General features: G+C 34.5%; 1 protein-coding gene across 1 annotated transcript; it reads right to left on the bottom strand.

Moving 5' to 3' along the window:
• Positions 1-256: 256 nt before the first annotated feature.
• Positions 257-14,522, bottom strand: LOC107018678 (protein phosphatase 1 regulatory inhibitor subunit PPP1R7 homolog). Its single transcript, XM_015219221.2, has 6 exons — positions 14,188-14,522; positions 6,491-6,721; positions 6,185-6,331; positions 5,958-6,100; positions 5,747-5,861; positions 257-727 (listed from the first exon to the last, which is right to left on the bottom strand). Exons 1-6 carry the CDS (start codon positions 14,467-14,469, stop codon positions 647-649), a joined length of 999 nt encoding a protein of 332 aa, XP_015074707.1. The 5' UTR covers positions 14,470-14,522; the 3' UTR covers positions 257-646.
• Between the last annotated feature and the right edge of the window lie 4,167 nt (positions 14,523-18,689).

The following is an 18,689-nucleotide window of genomic DNA, read 5'->3' as shown; positions in this document are numbered from 1 at the left end:
AAAAAATAATTATAATTCATATATATTGCATACAAAATTCACTTTTAATTCATATTGCATATTTAACATAATATTGCTATAAATGGTAATAAATAAAAAGTATTGCTAAAATCAATAATTATTTATTAAAATGTACCAATTTATGTAATTTTTCCTACATAAATCCTGGATCAGTAACAACGTATCTTCCAATCCTAACTAACAATTTGGTCAGTGTAGAGTTTCTCAAATACTTGTAAAAAAAAAAACATACATGTGTATCAAAGTTCTGAAAATTGAATTGACAATAAAATACCAATTAAACATTTTTCCCCTTACATTTTCCCTTCAGTTCACAACACAACACCAAAAGGCGACATTTCTAATTTGGAGGACAAATATAAGTACAATATTGTTACTCCTTTGTAGTCCGAGGACGAACAAAATAAACGTCTTCAGAGACAGCAAAAAAAAACCCAGCAAAGTCATTGCATGCTCTATAAATTTACCTGTAATTTCATCTTTTCAGGACTTCGGCATCCTAAAATGATGGGAGGTTTCACAGCATCTCATCAGCTGGACCTCACCGTAAACAATATTTAACTAACAAAAGCGCATTATTCTTGGGGATCAGCATCAACCATTCATAAGATCCACATCCAAGCACTTACGCGTACACTTCAGAATCAATCTGCTCAATATTTGGGAATATTTGTCTCAAAGTACTTGTATAGTTTGGAGATTTTGCCTGCAAACATATAACAATGCATTAGCGAGGTTATCAGAGAAAGCTTTTACCTTTGTAATGTAAAAGATCTAACTGGTCAAAGATTGAGAAATCTCCTGCAAGCATGAAATGTAAGTTCAACCTATATCGACGTGCCAAAAAATATACCAAACACATTCCAAATATACCTTGTTTCTGGAAAAAGAAAAAGATTTTTATGATTAAGTCTAGTCTTTAGACAAGTGAGATAGCTCCAGTGGCCAGAGCATTCCATTTCTGACAAAGAGGTCAAGTCTCAGTAACTACTCTCCGTCAACCCATCTTTCTAGGATGCCTTTATAAGGTAAAACCCAGTATCCTATCTTGTGGAGTCCAGGATTGATGAATAAATTCTCAGACACGGAGCAAGGTTTCACATTCGCCTGAGTTTGGCCATCTACCAGAATGCAAAAGCACTAGGAACCCAAGTCCTATCATGTCATGCTGCTGAAATTTCCAAACTAACAGAGGTTTGGCACACAAGTTAAATATAAAGCCCACCTCATAGACAATGAATTCAACCTTTCTATACCCTTTTTCACCCAGCAATTAAAGACAGATCCCTTCCAGCCATCAGAGTTCAGTCTTACCTTGTTTGACTCTTCCTTTGCAAAATGTTTCTTGCTGAAATGGTGTGCCTCAAACTCAGGCCTCCCAGTGCTACTTCCATAATTTTGGCTCCAATGCTCAGAATCCACATCTTTACACTTTTTCCATTGCTTAGGGCTTGCATCCTATGTTCAGATTTTATGTAATCTTTCATACCCTCTTAACATGTAGAACTTTCCTCAGCGTAGAGCTTGACATGCTCTTAAAGGTTCTTAGGTTTGAACACCCACAACTTCTTTGGTTTTAATTAGAGTCGACATGTCAAATCTCCATTGTGTGTCTTCAGGCTTGTTCTCTTTTTAAGTATTGAGCTTCTATAACTCAATGTCAAAATGCAAAGTTTTCTATGCTAAATGATAAAAGAAAAGTCATCTCATGGGTATTTCAAACTTCCATTCTCAACATATTGGGGTTTCAAAGGAGAATATTATGTCCTCTGTACTTTGGGGTGATTAAAGAAGTTATATCACTCAACTAAGGATGTCTCTAATTCGAAGATAAATCATCACCAATTGGTGTGTTCATGAGTTGATATTAATGACTAGAATATTCTCTCATCTTTCAGTATCCTGTTTATGCGTTAAATCTAGAAGTCGACAACACTTTTAAGGCGGTGGAGCTAAATAGATAAATTGTTGGAAGTCTAAAAGGAAATATATAGATAAATCACTCTGCTTGACATCGTACAGCTATGTTGGTCGGACTCTTCAAAAATGTCAAGGGGTGTGTCGGATTCTCCAAAAGTAGTGCATTTTGGAGAATCCAACACGGGTGCAGCATTGAAAATGAAGAGTCCGCGTAACTTAGCAGTACAGAGCAGAAGACAGATCAGCTGGACATAAACCAACCAAGGTACGATACAATTCAATGATGATATTTGATAAAGCAAGTTTAAGAATTAATGGATTGGCTTACATAGTGATGTACATGCAGTATAAGGTGGAAGGGGCCATTTTTTAAAGACTGAGATGTCTAAATTTGAAAATACATAATATTGAAATGTTGTATATAGATTTGAATTCTGAACTATTAAGGCGGTTTGTTTTCTCAACATTTGAATGTTTATAATTTATCTTTTAAAAAGTTACTTCATTTGTCCCAACTTTTTTGGCACACTTGCTTTTTTATTATGCCCCAAGAGTGACAATTTTCTATATTTAGAAAAAAATTGATTTAAAATTTTCCATTTACGATGGGGTCATTTGGTAGAGTGTATAAGAATAATGCTAAATAGAGTATTAGTTATGGAGAGATTATTTCTTATACTCTGTTTGTTTGGTGTATTAAAAATAACATGGATTACATAATCTTAAAACATATAAATTTATTTACAAAAATGTCGTCCACAAATATGGCGAAAAAAGATTATGACATATTATAGGGGCAATTGTGTCCTTGACCATGCTAATGTATGCATTAAAAGCCCTTGTTTACTAGTATCATGGATTTTTATGTATTAGTAATACACACTTTAATATACAATAGAGTTTATTACTAATGCAAGCATTAGTTATACATAGCATGGAAAAGTGTATCAAACAAGGTACTACTAATACATAGAGCTAATGCATGCATTGTTTTGCTAATACACTCTATAAAACGACCCCTTAATGAGATGATATATTTTCAAAAGGCATCATTTTTCTCTTAAACTCCATGTTCGATAAAACATGGCCACAAAGTGGTATGGAGGGAGTATTAAATATTTAAAAATTTAAATATAAATTTGAATATTATATTCTTAGGGGCCATTTGGTAGGGTGTATAAAAATAATGTAAAATATAGTTTATTAGTAATGCTTGTACTAGCTATGCTTGTATTAGTTATAATAAGATCTTTCCTATGACGTGTTTGGTTTGGTAGTACAAGTAAAATTATGCATTGCAGCATTGCATAGTTTTTTTTTAAAAAAAAATTGTTTACAAAAATACAAGCATAATATTTATAGTGGAGAGTATTTTTACAAACAAATATTTTAGTGGAAAGGTTGTGAAAAAGTTTTTAGGGTCAAATGTGTCTTTATCAATGCTAATGCATGCATTAGAACGCATTGTATTACTAATGCATAGAAATTCATGGTATTAGTAATGCACTCTTCAATACACAATAGAGTGTATTACAAATACAAGCATTAGTAGTTAGCATAAGTTAAAAAAGTCTACCAAACAAGGTACTAGTTATACCCAAGCTAATGCAAGCATTATTTTCTCCAGTACACTCTACCAAACGACCCCTTACAATATTAGGTAGTAAGGTGTAGTTTGGTGGTGATATTTGGAGGTGGTGGCTAACACCAGTGGTTGTGCAGAAGGAGTGTTGACGGTAACGGTTGGGAGTGGCAGTGGTGGTGGTGACTGGGATTATAGAGATGGTTGGTGGTACTAACAAGTGATGGTGGCAGTAGTGTTGGTGGTTGGTAATTGACAATGTTAGTGGTAATCATTGGCAATGGAAATAGTTGTGATGGTGGAGTGGCTAGTGTTTGTGGTCGTGGTGATTGGCAGTGATGTTTGACAGTGATTCTTACTAGTGATGTTTGACGGTGTGATGGTGGAGGTTGTTGGCAGTAGTGGTAATGATGGTGGTGGTGGTGGTTCGTGATTGTGGGAGTGGTTGGCAATGGTGATTAACAATAATAGTTGTGGTGGTGGTTGGATAGTGGTGACTGGTGGTAGTGGGTAGAGTGATGGTGAAAGGTCACTTTCTTAAGAATCTTTAATTGAATAGCGGATAGCCTCTTAAGAATTTGACCACAATTTAAATGACTCCGATCTATTAGACTCATTAAGTGGTTAAATCTTCAGAAAAAATAAAATGCACTTAAAGTCGACGATCTTTTTGATGATCTAACTCCATGAACAAGTTCTCTTTTTGATGATCTCTTCCTCGTTCAAACATATTTGTTATAGTATAACATTCAGCAAAATGATTTAATTTAAATACCCTCGCCAAGTTGTAAATAATTGTTTAGACTTCATTCTCACAATTGCTTTTTAGAGCTATGAACTTCCTTGCAAGAATTTAGTCTGGTCTGTCTTCAATGTCAAAGGAAGACCACCACATCTTTACTTTATGACTAAAACCTTACGCCTCCCACTAGCAATCTTCAAATTTGAAATAAGATTTGGTTAGCACCCAGTTACCACAATTTTTTAAATAAAAGAGAGTGGTCAGAACTGATTTTGGATAGGATTTCTTGCTTAATTTTTCTAAACATATCATCCCAATCCTTTAAAACAAGAAACCTATGAATTCCAGATAATATTTCTAAACCATGTGTCATGCCTCTTTCGAGCTGTGGATCAACCAGCTCCATGTCATCAATAAAGTTTGAGAATTGTCATTTGTCTGATGCTTTTAGTGCAGTTCCTCGTTTTAGAGGGAAATCGAACTATGTTGTAATTACCATTCACAACCTAATACCCAACGTTCAACGAATAAACCCCTCACAGCCCCAATCTCCCACCATACTTCTTGTCTTTCTCTGTTACAGTTGGGAGAATAAATCCTATCATATGTCAATTAAATACTGAGTTTGAGACACAAATTTGTAGGTCATGGAATTCGATCTGGTTGCAACTATCTCCCCATCCCATATTTCGGTATCCCACCATATTAGAATACTCCCTGGTAACATTGCCTCCAATTGAGCATATTTAACTCCCCTGCTTACTCATAAATCTGCTTAATCTTTTCTCCAATATCCTCTTCTAATATTATCTCCTGACAATAAAAGAAACCAGCCTTCCATTAAAGGATTAAGCTAGTTATCACCCTTCTCTTATCTTTGCAATTAAGCCCCCTTCCATGATATTATTTTGATCTTAATCGATCCACGTTCTTGTTGAAATATTTGCCTCAACTTCCATCAGTGATTGGATCAATTTCCTTTGAAATGGGGTCTGTAAGAGGACCTGGGACTCATTAAATAATACTTGGCCTGAAGAGGACGTAGCCTCGCTTATAGATTAGAGTTTTGGACCAGTGACCCGGCTCTTTTAAAACAGTGATCCCAGATTGTTAACACGTGCATCATCCCCTTTTTATCTGGCTCGAATTTGAAAATAGGTTTAAATATTTCAGATCCCATGTGTCTCTCTCTATATCACAGTTGTATCCCCTATCAAAGAATACAAATTCTCGAACAAAAGACAAAGTTTGAACAGAATCTCATGAACGGATAAAATTATTTATTGAAAGAGTGACTCAGACTCATTTCAAGACGAAGGATGTATAAAGAAGAAAACCCCCAAAAGAACTTTCAGATGAAGGAAAGGATCCCCAGCAGAAACTAGAGATTCAAGTACAAGCAAATATACAACCCAAAAAAGAGCAAAACAATTGCTGCTAGTTTATACTACAAGGATGTGTTAAGGTTTAAAGACACTTACACAGGGATTTCGCTCAAGGTAGATGGTTGTTAGCTTCTCTCTAGTGCTGGAAACAGCTTCTGCCAGTCCTTCTAATGATGCTATGTTATTGTCATTAAGCCACAAATCTTCTAGTCTGCAATAAGAAACAAAAGTGAACATGAATATGGTGACCAGTCCTGGCATTAGAGGAGTAATTCACACATTTGGAAATGCCAGGAGAAATCCATACTTAGTCAAGTTCTCGATGTCATTAATTTCTGTAAGCTTATTTGCTGATACATCCAAGACCCGCAGGTTTACCAAGGTAGACAAACCTTCCATTTTCACAATACCATTATGGCTCAAGTATAATTCTTCAAGGGCAACACATTCCTGCAGATTGAAAAACAACAAAATAACTCACTCTTAGAATGAAGTCGTCTACAATGATAAAGCACAACGGTTAGATATCAGGACCTGAAACCCCATCATGGAAGTTAGACGGTTGCTCTGCAGGCTAATCTTTTTAATGCATTTCAAACCGCACAAATTAACTGTCCGAATACGATTGCGTCCAAGCCAAAGCTCTTGTAGATTTTTCAAATTCTCCAGAAGCTCCATAACCTGTATCAAGAAACAAAGCACTTCAAAGGTATCCACATAGCCAGGGAAGCTAAATAGTATACTCACATTTACAAAAAACTATTATGATAAAAGATTTACTAGTGTTAACTGTTGATAACTATATAATTTCATTTGATGTCATCTTCAAGAGAAACTAACCCGTAATCTATTGGACCCAAGTTCGAGTATTTGCAGCTCGTGGAAGTGCTCAATCTCCTCCATCTTGGTGACTTCATTTTTAGACACATATAGTTCTCTGAGTGTACTGGAGACCTTGGACAGTCCACTTAGTGATGATATCTCATTGAAAGAGACATCAAATACCAGAAGCTTCTTGAATATCACAACATTGGGAATTTTCTTCAGCTGATTGTCCCTAAGCACTAGCTCCTGGAGAAGACAGTTCCACAGGAATGATTTCAGATAAATTTAAAAGGCCTGTTTCTCTCCCATCTACGATCAGACTACCATACAAGAAGCAAACTAGCTCAAAGTTTAAGTCTGAAAATAAGTAGTTGTTGCTAAACATTTTCTTTAAGCTTTGGTGCTTTCAGAGCTTTAGAAAACAACATTAAAACTAGTATTCAACTGGCAGAGGTGAATCTGTTGAGCATCTCTGACTAACCAACACTATAACATCACTAAAGATGCTAAAGAACTTAACTTTTCCCTCTCCTAAGAAATAGAAACTAAGATCATTTTGTAAAGCAACTTAGACTGGAGAACAGAAGAAAATGACCTAAATATAAGAGAGTCAATTCTCTGCCCACATTCCCTCCCATCCTCCGAATTGAAGTGTGAAATAAGATTGGAAAAAAAAGCATGACTCAGAATACATAAAATTCCAAGATGCACCTAGCAAAGCCCCTCCAACCCTGATGGTGATACTAGAAAATGTCGTTCAAGAGAGAAAATGCTCCCAGGCACATTAATCAAGGCTAGAGAAAGACCTTTTCCTTTCTGACTGAAACCTGGGTTTCCCGGTGTCCTTTTTAGAGAATTCAAAATTATAGAGCAACATGGGGAGAACAGTCTATTTTGCAGCTGGATTCAAGTTATATGATATCACGAGAACCAAATCAAGGACGGATGTATGGTTTGACTGGTGGAAAGAAGCAGGAGTCTCATGCGTAGAACCACGTTTAGCAAGAAACCCATGGAATGGTTATGTTTTGCATTGCAGGAAGCATCAAAGGACAGAAAAAAGCACACGAGAAGATGGAAGCTTAGCAACAACAGGTTTAGCAGATTCATAAGCATTGCGACAGCGCAAAGAGAAAACATACAACAGCAACAACATACTCTGTGTACAAGGAGAAAACATACCAGTCATTATTATCCCAGAGGTTACAATTGATATTGGATAGAGGCATATTGCTATTAAGATCTACAGATCTACTAATGAAGATACAGGGTCATTGATTACAAACATCCCAAGGGAGAACTAACAAAATTGCTGTGGTTGATGGAATCGCAAACTGTGAGACTGATCTGCTTCGTAGATGCAAGGTGGGCTTTTTCAAAACAATGGATGGAAAGCCAACATTAGCGGACGTTCGAAGATGGTCTGTAAGCACATACAAGAACACCTTTTCTGTGAATACGTATGATAAGGGGAACAACCTTTTCCTCTTCGGATTCCCAACAAAACACATGGCTGAACATGTTCTACAAGGAGAATGGAGGTGGAAGAAAGAAAAAATCCCTCTGGAGTGCTGGCATCCGTCTTTTGGGTATTGCTCAGATAGACAGGAAAGACGACATGTGGATTGGATCCATGGGTTTACCTCTGCATTTCAACAACAACATGCCCAGTGTAATGCCACAAGTGGGATCTGGGGAGGCTTGGGTCTACATTGTACGCAGCCTTACCCCTACTTTATGGATGAAAACAATATTCATAGCAGTCAGGGATCACTATGGTGGATGGTTGGGAACAGAGGAAACGTTTCAAAAACAAGAGGATCATTTAAAATGGGCAAGATAAAAGAGAAGAGAGGATGGGAAGAGTGTCTCAATGAGGTGACAATTGAAGTGAAAAGGCAAAATTTCATCATAATTCATACCAATTTGGTGTGAATCCCTACTGTTGTAATAGCCGGAAAAGAATCACTGTCAATCTAGAAGGATTGTTGGGCACTTGAGAGAAACAATGAAACTGCTAGGTCAAACAGCTGTAATATAAAGATGGGCTATCACGTGGGTCTTGACGAGTGTAAACAGACCTGCGACTCTCCTTTGTGAAATGAGACGCAGGAACGTAAGGGGGAAGATAGGTGCTGGTCTTTTTATTGGGCTGACCTAGAAGACTTCATTTCATAACAGGGAAGTTTCTGATTCCCGTCCAGATTAATTTTCCAAGGCTCAAGACACTATAAAATCTAATATCTGTGATGCATGTGACAAATATGACCCTACCACAGATGAAATAGAGGCTAACATGCAGAACAATGAAAGAGAATTTGGAAACATGGAAAATCAAGACAAGGGAGAAGAAGACTACAATTTCAGAACTCGAAATAGTTGAATATACATCAAGATGTTGATAATTAAGAAGATGCCATGACAAATATTGAAGGGGAGACACCAAATCTAGATATCCTTGTAAACAGAGGGGACATGCAAATGATTGAAACAAAAAACTTGGGAATATGGACAGTTGAAGAAACTGAACTTCTAAAGATACAAATAATGTAGGGGGAATAGAAGGGGAACTGGATGTGTCACTTTGGGTATACCTGAATGTGATAAAACTTGGCAAATAATTTGCGGTCACCTTTTAGGGGAGTGAAGAGGAGGCAATGGCACTCCTTATTAAAATAGACAGCTGCAGACAAGCAAATAGACAATAAGAAGCTTAGCAGCTTGATACCCCTATCATTATTGCAATTTTGAATATCACCCTTGTTCCTGTACAACAGGATCACTATACTGTACCTTTACTCTTCGGGCATTTTTGAAGTCCTAAAGATAACATTAAACAACCCAGTTAGCCCCTCCATACATCCTTTTTCTGTGTTTTCCAAAATTCCACCGGGATCTCGTCTTCTGATGGCCCTTCCCCATCTCATCTTACGAATAACCTCCTTAACTCCCTTAAACTTTATACCCCTACAGTACCAAAAAACTCGACAATTATCAGAGTGCTCTAAATCGCCGCACAACATTCCTATACCCCTCTTCATTCAAGAGTACATGGAAGTATGTTGTCATCTTCGTCTAATGTGTGCCTTTTCCACCAATACTTTACCTTCCTTATCTTTGATACACTTTACTTGGTCCTGCTCTCCTGGTCTCGAGCCCTCCTCTCTCTCGCCTTGGTGAGTATATAACACTTCTTATCCCCCAGCTTTATCATGAAGTTCCTCATACTAGCGTTCAAATGCTGCCGTTGTAACAACTAACTTTGTTTCCTTCTTTGTCACCTTATACCTCTCCCTATTTACCCTCGTTTCCTCCTCGTATTTTCTCTCCACCAACTCCATACAAGCAGCCTTCTTGGCTTTCACTTTCCCTTAGACTGTTCCATCCACCACCAATCCCCACAACATTACCCCTCGAGACCCTCAACACCTCTCTAGCTACTTCATTAATGCAATTAGATGTCCCATCCCACATACTACTAGTATCCCCACTACTCTCTCATCTCCTAAGATTTGGAATTTGACGAGTCACACCACTTGATTCTTAATAGGTATACAAGGCTTTCTTCCTTTTAGTCTCATTCTTAATAGGTATACAAGGCTCTCTTCCTTTTAATCTCTAAATTCACTGCCAAAAGCTTATGTTGGATTATAAGATACTCACTCGAGATATCCTTGCAGTCCTTACATAAACTTCTATCACACTTTCTAAGGAGTAAGTAATCTATGTGAGTCTTAGCCACCATATAAATTACTTACTCCTTAGAACGGGTGATAGAAGCACTATAAGGCTACACAATTGAGCTTACATAAGCTCTTGCCAATGGATTTTGAGATTAAGAGGAAGAGAAAGAAAAGGGTCTTTTATGACCTATCGAGGATGTAGGAATTGGAAATGAGGACACAATGTTGGTGGGGAAACAAATCCCAGACATTGTCCGAATGCAAAGGACGAGTACAAAATTTTCTAGTTTGTCATCTCTCTTTCCACTTTCTCTATGACTCCTAATCAACCATCGACATAATTACCATCGAGACTCAAAGACTTGGCCCAATAAGTAGTTACAGGGAACTAACTGCATCCTTGCTACAGAGTATTTGATTGAAGGATGCATAACCACTGTTAGACTAGCAAGGGTAGAGACTATGGAAACCAATAAGTTAATAAAGAACAACAAGGGTCACATGAAGTACAAACTTTGCAAAGGCCACTGAGAACAAGAGGTCAGGGAGTCCCTCAATAAGGAGATAGGTAAACAAGAAGGGAGCAAGTGGGAAATCTTTCAGCAAATAAATTCACACATGGATTTAATAGAGATTGGAGAGAAAAGGTAGGTATTGGTGGCATTCAAGACTTCAAATGGCCTTGGAAGCAAATCTGGAGGATCAAACTGCCACACAAAGTGGCATGCTTTACATGGCTACTAGCCAAGAAAGAAGTTTTGACATTGGATAATGTGGCCAAGGGAGGAATCTTTCAATGCAACAGATTTTCCTTGTGTGGGAAGGCTAATGAGACAGTGAAACATCTCTTCCTACATTGCAACTTTACTGGGCAGCTGTGGCAGATTTTCCTTAATCTCAGAGGCATATCTTGGTGTATGCCTAGCAAGATTGATGAGACTCTATTCAGTTAGGAGATGGCTGGAGTTGGGGCTACAAATAGAGAAAGATGGCGGATGATCCCGGCTAGTATTTGGTGGACTATATGGAGGGAGAGAAACGAGAGATGTTTTGAGAATAGGAACAATAACCTACAGGAAGTTAAGCTTAAGTGTATTTTGTTGTTCTGCTTTTGGTGTACAAATGTCTACTCCAATGAAACTGAGCCAATCATAGATGTTTTAGGATCTATTTAGATTTTGTTCAGTTCTTTGGATAGATTATACTTCCTTTCTGCTTTTGTAAATATGGTTTTTCAGTACTACCTAAGTACTATGTGAAATACAATGTCACCAGTTTCAAAAAAAAAAAAAAAAAAGGTAGGTACAAAATTATATCTTGGATACTAAAGCTCCTAAATAGGTCTTTTGACTTGGTGCCTAGTGCATGATGCAATTTTAACAGTAGATAATTTAAGGAGGCAGCGAATAGTTACAAGTTAGTGCTTTCTATGCAGGCACGGGTAGGATATAAATCATACATCACTACATTAAAATTTTACTGCTATATTAGGTGATTTGTTTGTTTAATCTGTCATAATGCTCTTATGAATTTTCATTTATTTTTTATGACAAGGGAAACCTGCAGCTGATATTGGTGCGTACAGGGTAAAACTCTCACTCTTATGCAATAGCTCGCAAACCACACAAGAGAGGTAACCCGCACGAGGCAAGCCGAATAAGACGAGCTTGACGCAAAAAAGGCAAACCCCTTGCTTTCGCTATCAAGGGGTTTCGAACTTGAGACCTCCAATATGGAAGTCCCAAGCTCAAACCACTGGGCCACCCCGAAGGTTAGTGTTCTTACAAATATTGACAAGCTAGAGGTTATAGAAGATTTGAAGGTAAAGGAAGGTAACTTAGAGAATGACACCAATGTGCTTCTTCAGGATCATATAGATAGAAAGAAACAGGTGATTGTTTATTATCAAAAAAAATAGGAAATAATTCTAAAATAATGTAAAGAGGTTTGTACTCATTTCTTCTTCTTTATAATGATATCCTCTGGACAGCTAGCGTGCATAAGTTTGTTTTTATTTCATTATACCTTTGGAATAAGAAGAGAATCTATTTTGTATAGCGAATAGGGTTACCTATTAAATATGTGGTTGAACAACACAAATATTATGAAGATATTTTTCAAGTAGACTTGGTAGTCCATTAAAGGAATGCTTTTGGCTTATCAAAAATAATAAAAAGGAACCCTAAAATTGTAAGCAAACTATCTTTCAATCATGGTTCATTAAGGTTCATCAATGTTATCCACACTGTAGTTAAAAGCGCTGATGCACTCGCTTTAAGCGAGAAGCGAGGTGACAGGGTTACGCTTTAATGCCTTGAAGCGAAGTGATAATGGAAGTGTGTGCTTCTGACCTAAAAGCGAGAAGCGTGCTTTTATAAAAGTGAGAAAAGGCTCCCTTAAATGACATAAGCATTAATTAGGGTTTTTCTTTGAAAAAATCTGTAAGGTTTTTTTTTAGTTTCTGTAAATTTACTTGGGCACATCTTTCCCATTATTTTCCCTCCTTGGCCGATCGCTGCTTCAGGATAGTTCTGTTCTCTTCTTCTCTTTCTGTTTCTCTGCAGGCTGAGTATGTTCTCTTTTTCTCTTTTCTCTTTCTGCTAACTAGTGTTTTTTCCCCTTCAATTTTCTATTTGTAATGCTACTTAAGTAGTGTCACTCTGTTCTTTTTTCTAATGATTTGAGGTTCTAACTTTCTGCTCTGTTGCTCTGTTTGTAATGTGTATGCGCTGTTTTTTTTCTTTTTTTCTTTTGTTGGCTGCTGTTATGCTCTGACTCTGTATGTTATGACTTATGAGGATGAGGATTATTGACTACTCTATTTACTTTTTAAACTAAGAATATGTTACCTCTATCCAGTTCTTGATTATTTATCTATGCATATTTAATATTTTTTATTTTTATACTAAATATCATTTTATTTGAAAAAAGTGTGTGCTTCGCTTCACGCTTCGGTGAAGCGAGCCCTCGCCGCTCTTTTCCGCTTCTTACTTCCTAAAACACTGGTTATCCAAAAGAAGGCTACACTACTTAAATACAATTTAGGTTAGATAGTCATTGCAGTATCATTGAATTGCATTAATAAGAGTCGTAACCATACTGATAAGGTTAGACAAGAAACTACCATTGTTTCAGTATTATACCTGGATCAATGAGTATGCAGTTATAACGCATACAAATATACTGAAAACTTTATCTAATTTAATGCTTCAGTAAAAAAGTTTCACTATTTCTAGTTGAAGATCATTATTATCATTGGAAGAAAAATATTATCCAAATGCACATCCATTCAATCATCATAAAATTTTAATGGTGGAAATAATATGAAAGTAATCCCCTAAATAGTAATCAAATTCAAAAAAGAAAAAACCTTACAGTACATCAATATTATGAATCAATTAAAGCCTACATCACTTCCAATTATATAGTAGGTTAGATAGCAAGTTGCGGTCAGTGTTGCTCGGACTCCCTAAAATATTGCCGCACCCATGTCGGATCCTCAAAAAATACCTTTTCTAGAGTCCGAGCAACATAGGTTGCGGAATCATTGAATTCACAAATCAAAGTGCAAGCTACGCTAGTACTACCAAGCATACAGATAGCCGAAGATTCATCGTTGTATCTTTCTAAGCAGTTTTAGCTTTTGAGTGTATTCTCATAAGGTTATCTTTTTCTACGTAAACCTATCAATCAGTCAACTAAGTCTCAAACAATTCCAACTCAATTGAGTTCTACTTTATAAATCATCTATATGAACTCCTCTGTTCAGGTATACTTTATTTTTATACTAATTGATTTTCTACAAAACTCGCTCATATCCCTACAAGTTAAAACTAAAATAAATGGACTCTGGCAAACACCAGCCTTAATATAGGTCACACAACAATCATCCGTTTCCATTGCATTCTGTTCTTAACTAAATTTGAATAAAGTTGAGAGAAACAGTAGGCCTTTTGATCCAATTTGTCAAATCAACAAGTATAGTGGTAATGAATCCGCAAGTTGACATGTACAGTGAATAATACATACCTCGAGGTCAGAAATGAGTTGCCAAGAGGAAAGAGGCTCAACAGAGGCATCAGTTATGAGGTTCTGACGAAGAGAGAGCTTTTTGAGGTTAGGAAGTTGGCCGATACGGGGGTCTAAAGCGGACAAACGATTGGTTGTCAAGTCTAACTCTGTAAGACTCGGAGGAAGCTCCACTGACTCCAGATCGCGAAGCTGGTAACTCGTAAGATCAAGGAGCGTTGCTGATTCCGACGTTGGATCGGAACTAGGTTTTCCATCGGAGTTTTCACTTTGATTTTCCATGAATGGAGTTAGCTATTTTCTCCGAGAACGGCTGCCACACCTGCACGGCACCTCTCTTTTATACCTTTGCTCTTCTTTTGTTTCGTTCATTCCCTCATAGTAAATTACTATTTTGCCCCATTTCTTTTTCTTCTTTCTTGGAAGTAATAATAATAATAATAGCCTTGTAAACTGTATAAATAAATTATAAAAAGAGGGAGAAGGTTGTTCAACTATTTGTATTAGTACAAAATATTATTTAAATTTCAAATATCTCTAACATCAAAGCTTTTGGCTTAAACTTATTCTTATTTGGAATGACTCACGCTTATAAAGTGGATGAAAGGATAATATTGTATCAAATTTATTTAAGGATATTTTACGTCTTTATTCGTTAAAATAATGTAAAATTAATTAATATATGTGTTCATGTGATTCATCTAATTTTTATTTTCATAGTAAAATCACTTCATTCCCCTATGTCTACTTTTTTTTCTTTTTTGGATTGTGTCCATAATTTTAAATTTTAATTTCGTTAAACTTGGGACAAAACAATGGAGAAAAAAGAAGGAACATAATGAGGATATTTGTATAGAAACAATTGATTTGATAAAAGATAATTTAATAACAAGTTTTTTTTGTGTACCCTAATTCAGAATAAACAAATAAAAATATTTTTTCTCCTCTCCCTAACCTACCCGCCATGGTAATAATATAAATTAAAAGACTACGGACATGTAAGTTCATTTATAGTTTAAATATTTGATATTATAACGAAGAACAAGAGATGAAAAAAGAAATAAAAGAGAAAATGAACAAGACGGTTTAATAACTAATGAAAAAATTTATATTAATGAAACTACTTTCTTATATGAACATCATTCATACGCAAATTTTATATGGATCTCAAGTTATGAGTTGGCCTACAACAAATTGTGTATTGATTTGAAATAGGTCAATAGAAAGATATTATGAAATTAATAATTTTTTGAATATTATTTTTAAGCACATCATGTCACAATATCAATTATATGTGGTTATTATTATTTATTTGAGAAGGATTATATTTGGATCAATCAGATTAGGAAATTTAATAAATACTAAATATTTAATTATATAACTTTAGAAAAACCGTTAAAAATAAGGACAAATATGAGTTGAATAGTTAATATCGATGGTATTTCTGAACCAAAATGTTAGCGCCAAAGGTATTTGACCGAAAGGTGGATAAAGGATAGTTTTGTACCAGTTCAAATATTTGAGGGGATAGTTGAGAATAGTAAAGGAGCATTTTAGGCATTTTTCGTGAAAAAACAATATGTAAAAATGTTGTTAATCACTTCAAGATTTGGTGGTGTTGCATGAAAAGGGACATATTAGATTTTGTATTTTAGTATTTGAATTATCACCAAGTGAAAGTGAATATCTTAAGTCTGGAAGTGTGACTTAAACGATGCCCATATTAGAGTGGATGTAGCAGTGGATTGTTATGGACTTTGTGGTAATATTTCTACATTTCTTGGGTAAGTTTGATGTTATATGGTTCATTGTGGATCGATTGACTAAATTTGCACATGTCATATTGTTTCAGACTAATAATTCAGAGAAGTTAGCCAATTAGATCAATATTCGGGAGATAATTCGTTTGTAATGGGATGTCCAGTTTTATTATTTCAAATCGAGGCACACAGCTTACATCTCATCTTTGGTGGTTTATGCATAAGGAGTTGGATACTCGAATGAATCTTTATCACACCTCGATTGTATACCTTAGACATGGCTAACACTCACAACTATTATTCCAATTAGATCAATATTCAGGAGATAATTCATTTGTAATGGGATGTCCAGTTCTATTATTTCAAATCGAGGCACACAACTTACATCTCATCTTTGGTGGTTTATGCATAAGGAGTTGGATACTCGAGTGATCTTTATCACGCCTCGATTGTATACCTTAGACATGGCCAACACTCACACCTATTATTTGTCTCAAAAGAACTCTTGGTCTAGCTTACTACTAAATTGAAAACTGAACAAACATGCAAAAGTTGTTTAAAGGTGTACATGCAACCGCTCTAGAAAATAACTTCAATAATTTATAGGCAATAATTCTTAAATTAAATATGTTGACAAAATAATTGATAATAAGACTTAACTGATTCGTCTATAAAGCATTTAACATCACTATAACAAATTTGATTATCAAGGACAAATGATTTTGTCACTTATAAATCATATTTCGTCACCAAAGATCTTGTGTGATGAAAAATTTTTCGTCAATCAGCCGTCATTAAGGCTGGCAATTGGACAGGATCGGATCAACAAGACCGATTTTATCGAAATCGTCCTCGTTACCGAATTTCTTTACCAGAATCGGATCTTACCGGAATCAATTTTACCACAAAATTTGAAAGATTCCGCCCGGTCCCTTAGTTTTACTGGATAGAAACCGGGTTGGACCAGAACGGAACCGATTTTTACCGGATCATTGTCACGTCCCTTTTTTTTCTCAATATTTTTGATTTTATTTGTTTCGAAAGAAAAAGATTTTTTTCAATTAAAGAGACATTTTGAAAAGGGATAATTATTATTCAGAGTCGCCACTTTGAATTGAGTTTTGGTGTTCCAAGTCACCTTATTTAAATCCCTAATCAAAAGGAAATTTGACTCTATTTTTTATTGGTCTGCGAACTAGAAATTCAGGTAAGGAATTCTGTTGACCGAGGGAAAGGTGTTAAGCACCCCTCGAGAACCAAGCACGGTCGCTTCATTGACTTTGATATGACTTGACATAATTTTGGATATTATATTATTTAACTTAATAATAAATTGTTTTTACTTTATTCTCTCATTTATTTCAGACCTATTAAAATTGTCTTATTTATTTTAAATCTATTGAAAATTGTTTTATTATTTTTGGTGTGTGTCCATTAATTCACAATTTGAAATACTCATATTTATTTATATATTTATTATTTATTTTATTTATTTATTTATTTTGCTTTTGCATTTTTTGTATATTTTTTTTATGTATTATGGGGTTGAATTTATATAGATATTTTATAGTTAGGAAAAAAATTTAGAGTTCAAGTTAATTTAGGATTTCTATTTATTTTTTTAATTTAAAAATAGAAAGATAAAAATTTATGAGATTTGAAATTAGTTTTAAAATCACAAAAATTCTAAATAGATTAGGACTATATTTATTTTTTAAGAAAGGTTTTAACTTTTTTTTTGAATGCGTATAACAATTTTTTTAACATTCTGTCTCTTTTTTAAAAAAATTAATTATTATTTTTTAATCAATTTTTTTACGTTTTTTATCAATTTCTTTTTTTTATATAATTTTTTTTTACGTTCCTTACTTTAAAAAAATAAATTTTGTGCTACATCTCTTTTTTTTTTATCTTTTATTTTTACTTTATTTCTTTTTATGTTTTTAACTCTTTTTTTTCTTTTTACGTTTTTTCTGATTTTTATTTCGATGTGGTTTTTTTTGTTTCTGTTGAAAAAAAACTGTTATGTTTTTTTTAAGATTAATTTTTCGTTATTTTTCTTTATGCTTTCTTCTTTTTATTTTTTTTATTTTTAATTCTCTTGTTCTCTTTATATAATTTCAAACTTTTTTTTATTATAATTGTTAGTTTTTTATTATTATTATTATTATGATTAATAATAATAATAATAATTATTATCACTACTTTATCATGAATCTCTAGATGAAATTTATTTCTCCTTTTAATTAACAATTTTACTTAAATATTTTTTTAAAATAATTTATTAATTATTTTCATGTCCTAATCTAACAAGTCTACAATAAATTCAACAAAACCTTCTAAAGTGAAAAGCTAGACGGAAAGATATACGAATCTATTCAAATTTAACAATTCAATATCATGAAAGATATAAGTTACAAAGTGTATTTAAAAACATAATAATAATAATGATAATAATAATAATAATAATAATAATAATAATAACAATAATAACGTAACAATAATAAATATAATACATGTGATTTGGAGAATTTCATACTATTGGAATCAAATTTTCATACAAGTAATATTATTTAAATCACGCGAGAATTTATAGTTACCTCGCTTGCGAAAATAGATACCACAAAAACAAGCTATTATCCACCAAATTTGGAATCACGATCAAAACCTCTAACCCTCTTCTAATTCTCAAAAGATAATTTCACTTTTTTTCTCTCTTTGCTTTTGTTTTTGCTTTTTTTT

The sequence above is a fragment of the Solanum pennellii genome, chromosome 5 (assembly GCF_001406875.1).
Source record: "Solanum pennellii chromosome 5, SPENNV200".
Classification (NCBI taxonomy): domain Eukaryota; kingdom Viridiplantae; phylum Streptophyta; class Magnoliopsida; order Solanales; family Solanaceae; genus Solanum; species Solanum pennellii.
Note: the sequence above shows the minus strand (reverse complement) of the source record. Positions and strands in the feature narration are given on the sequence as shown.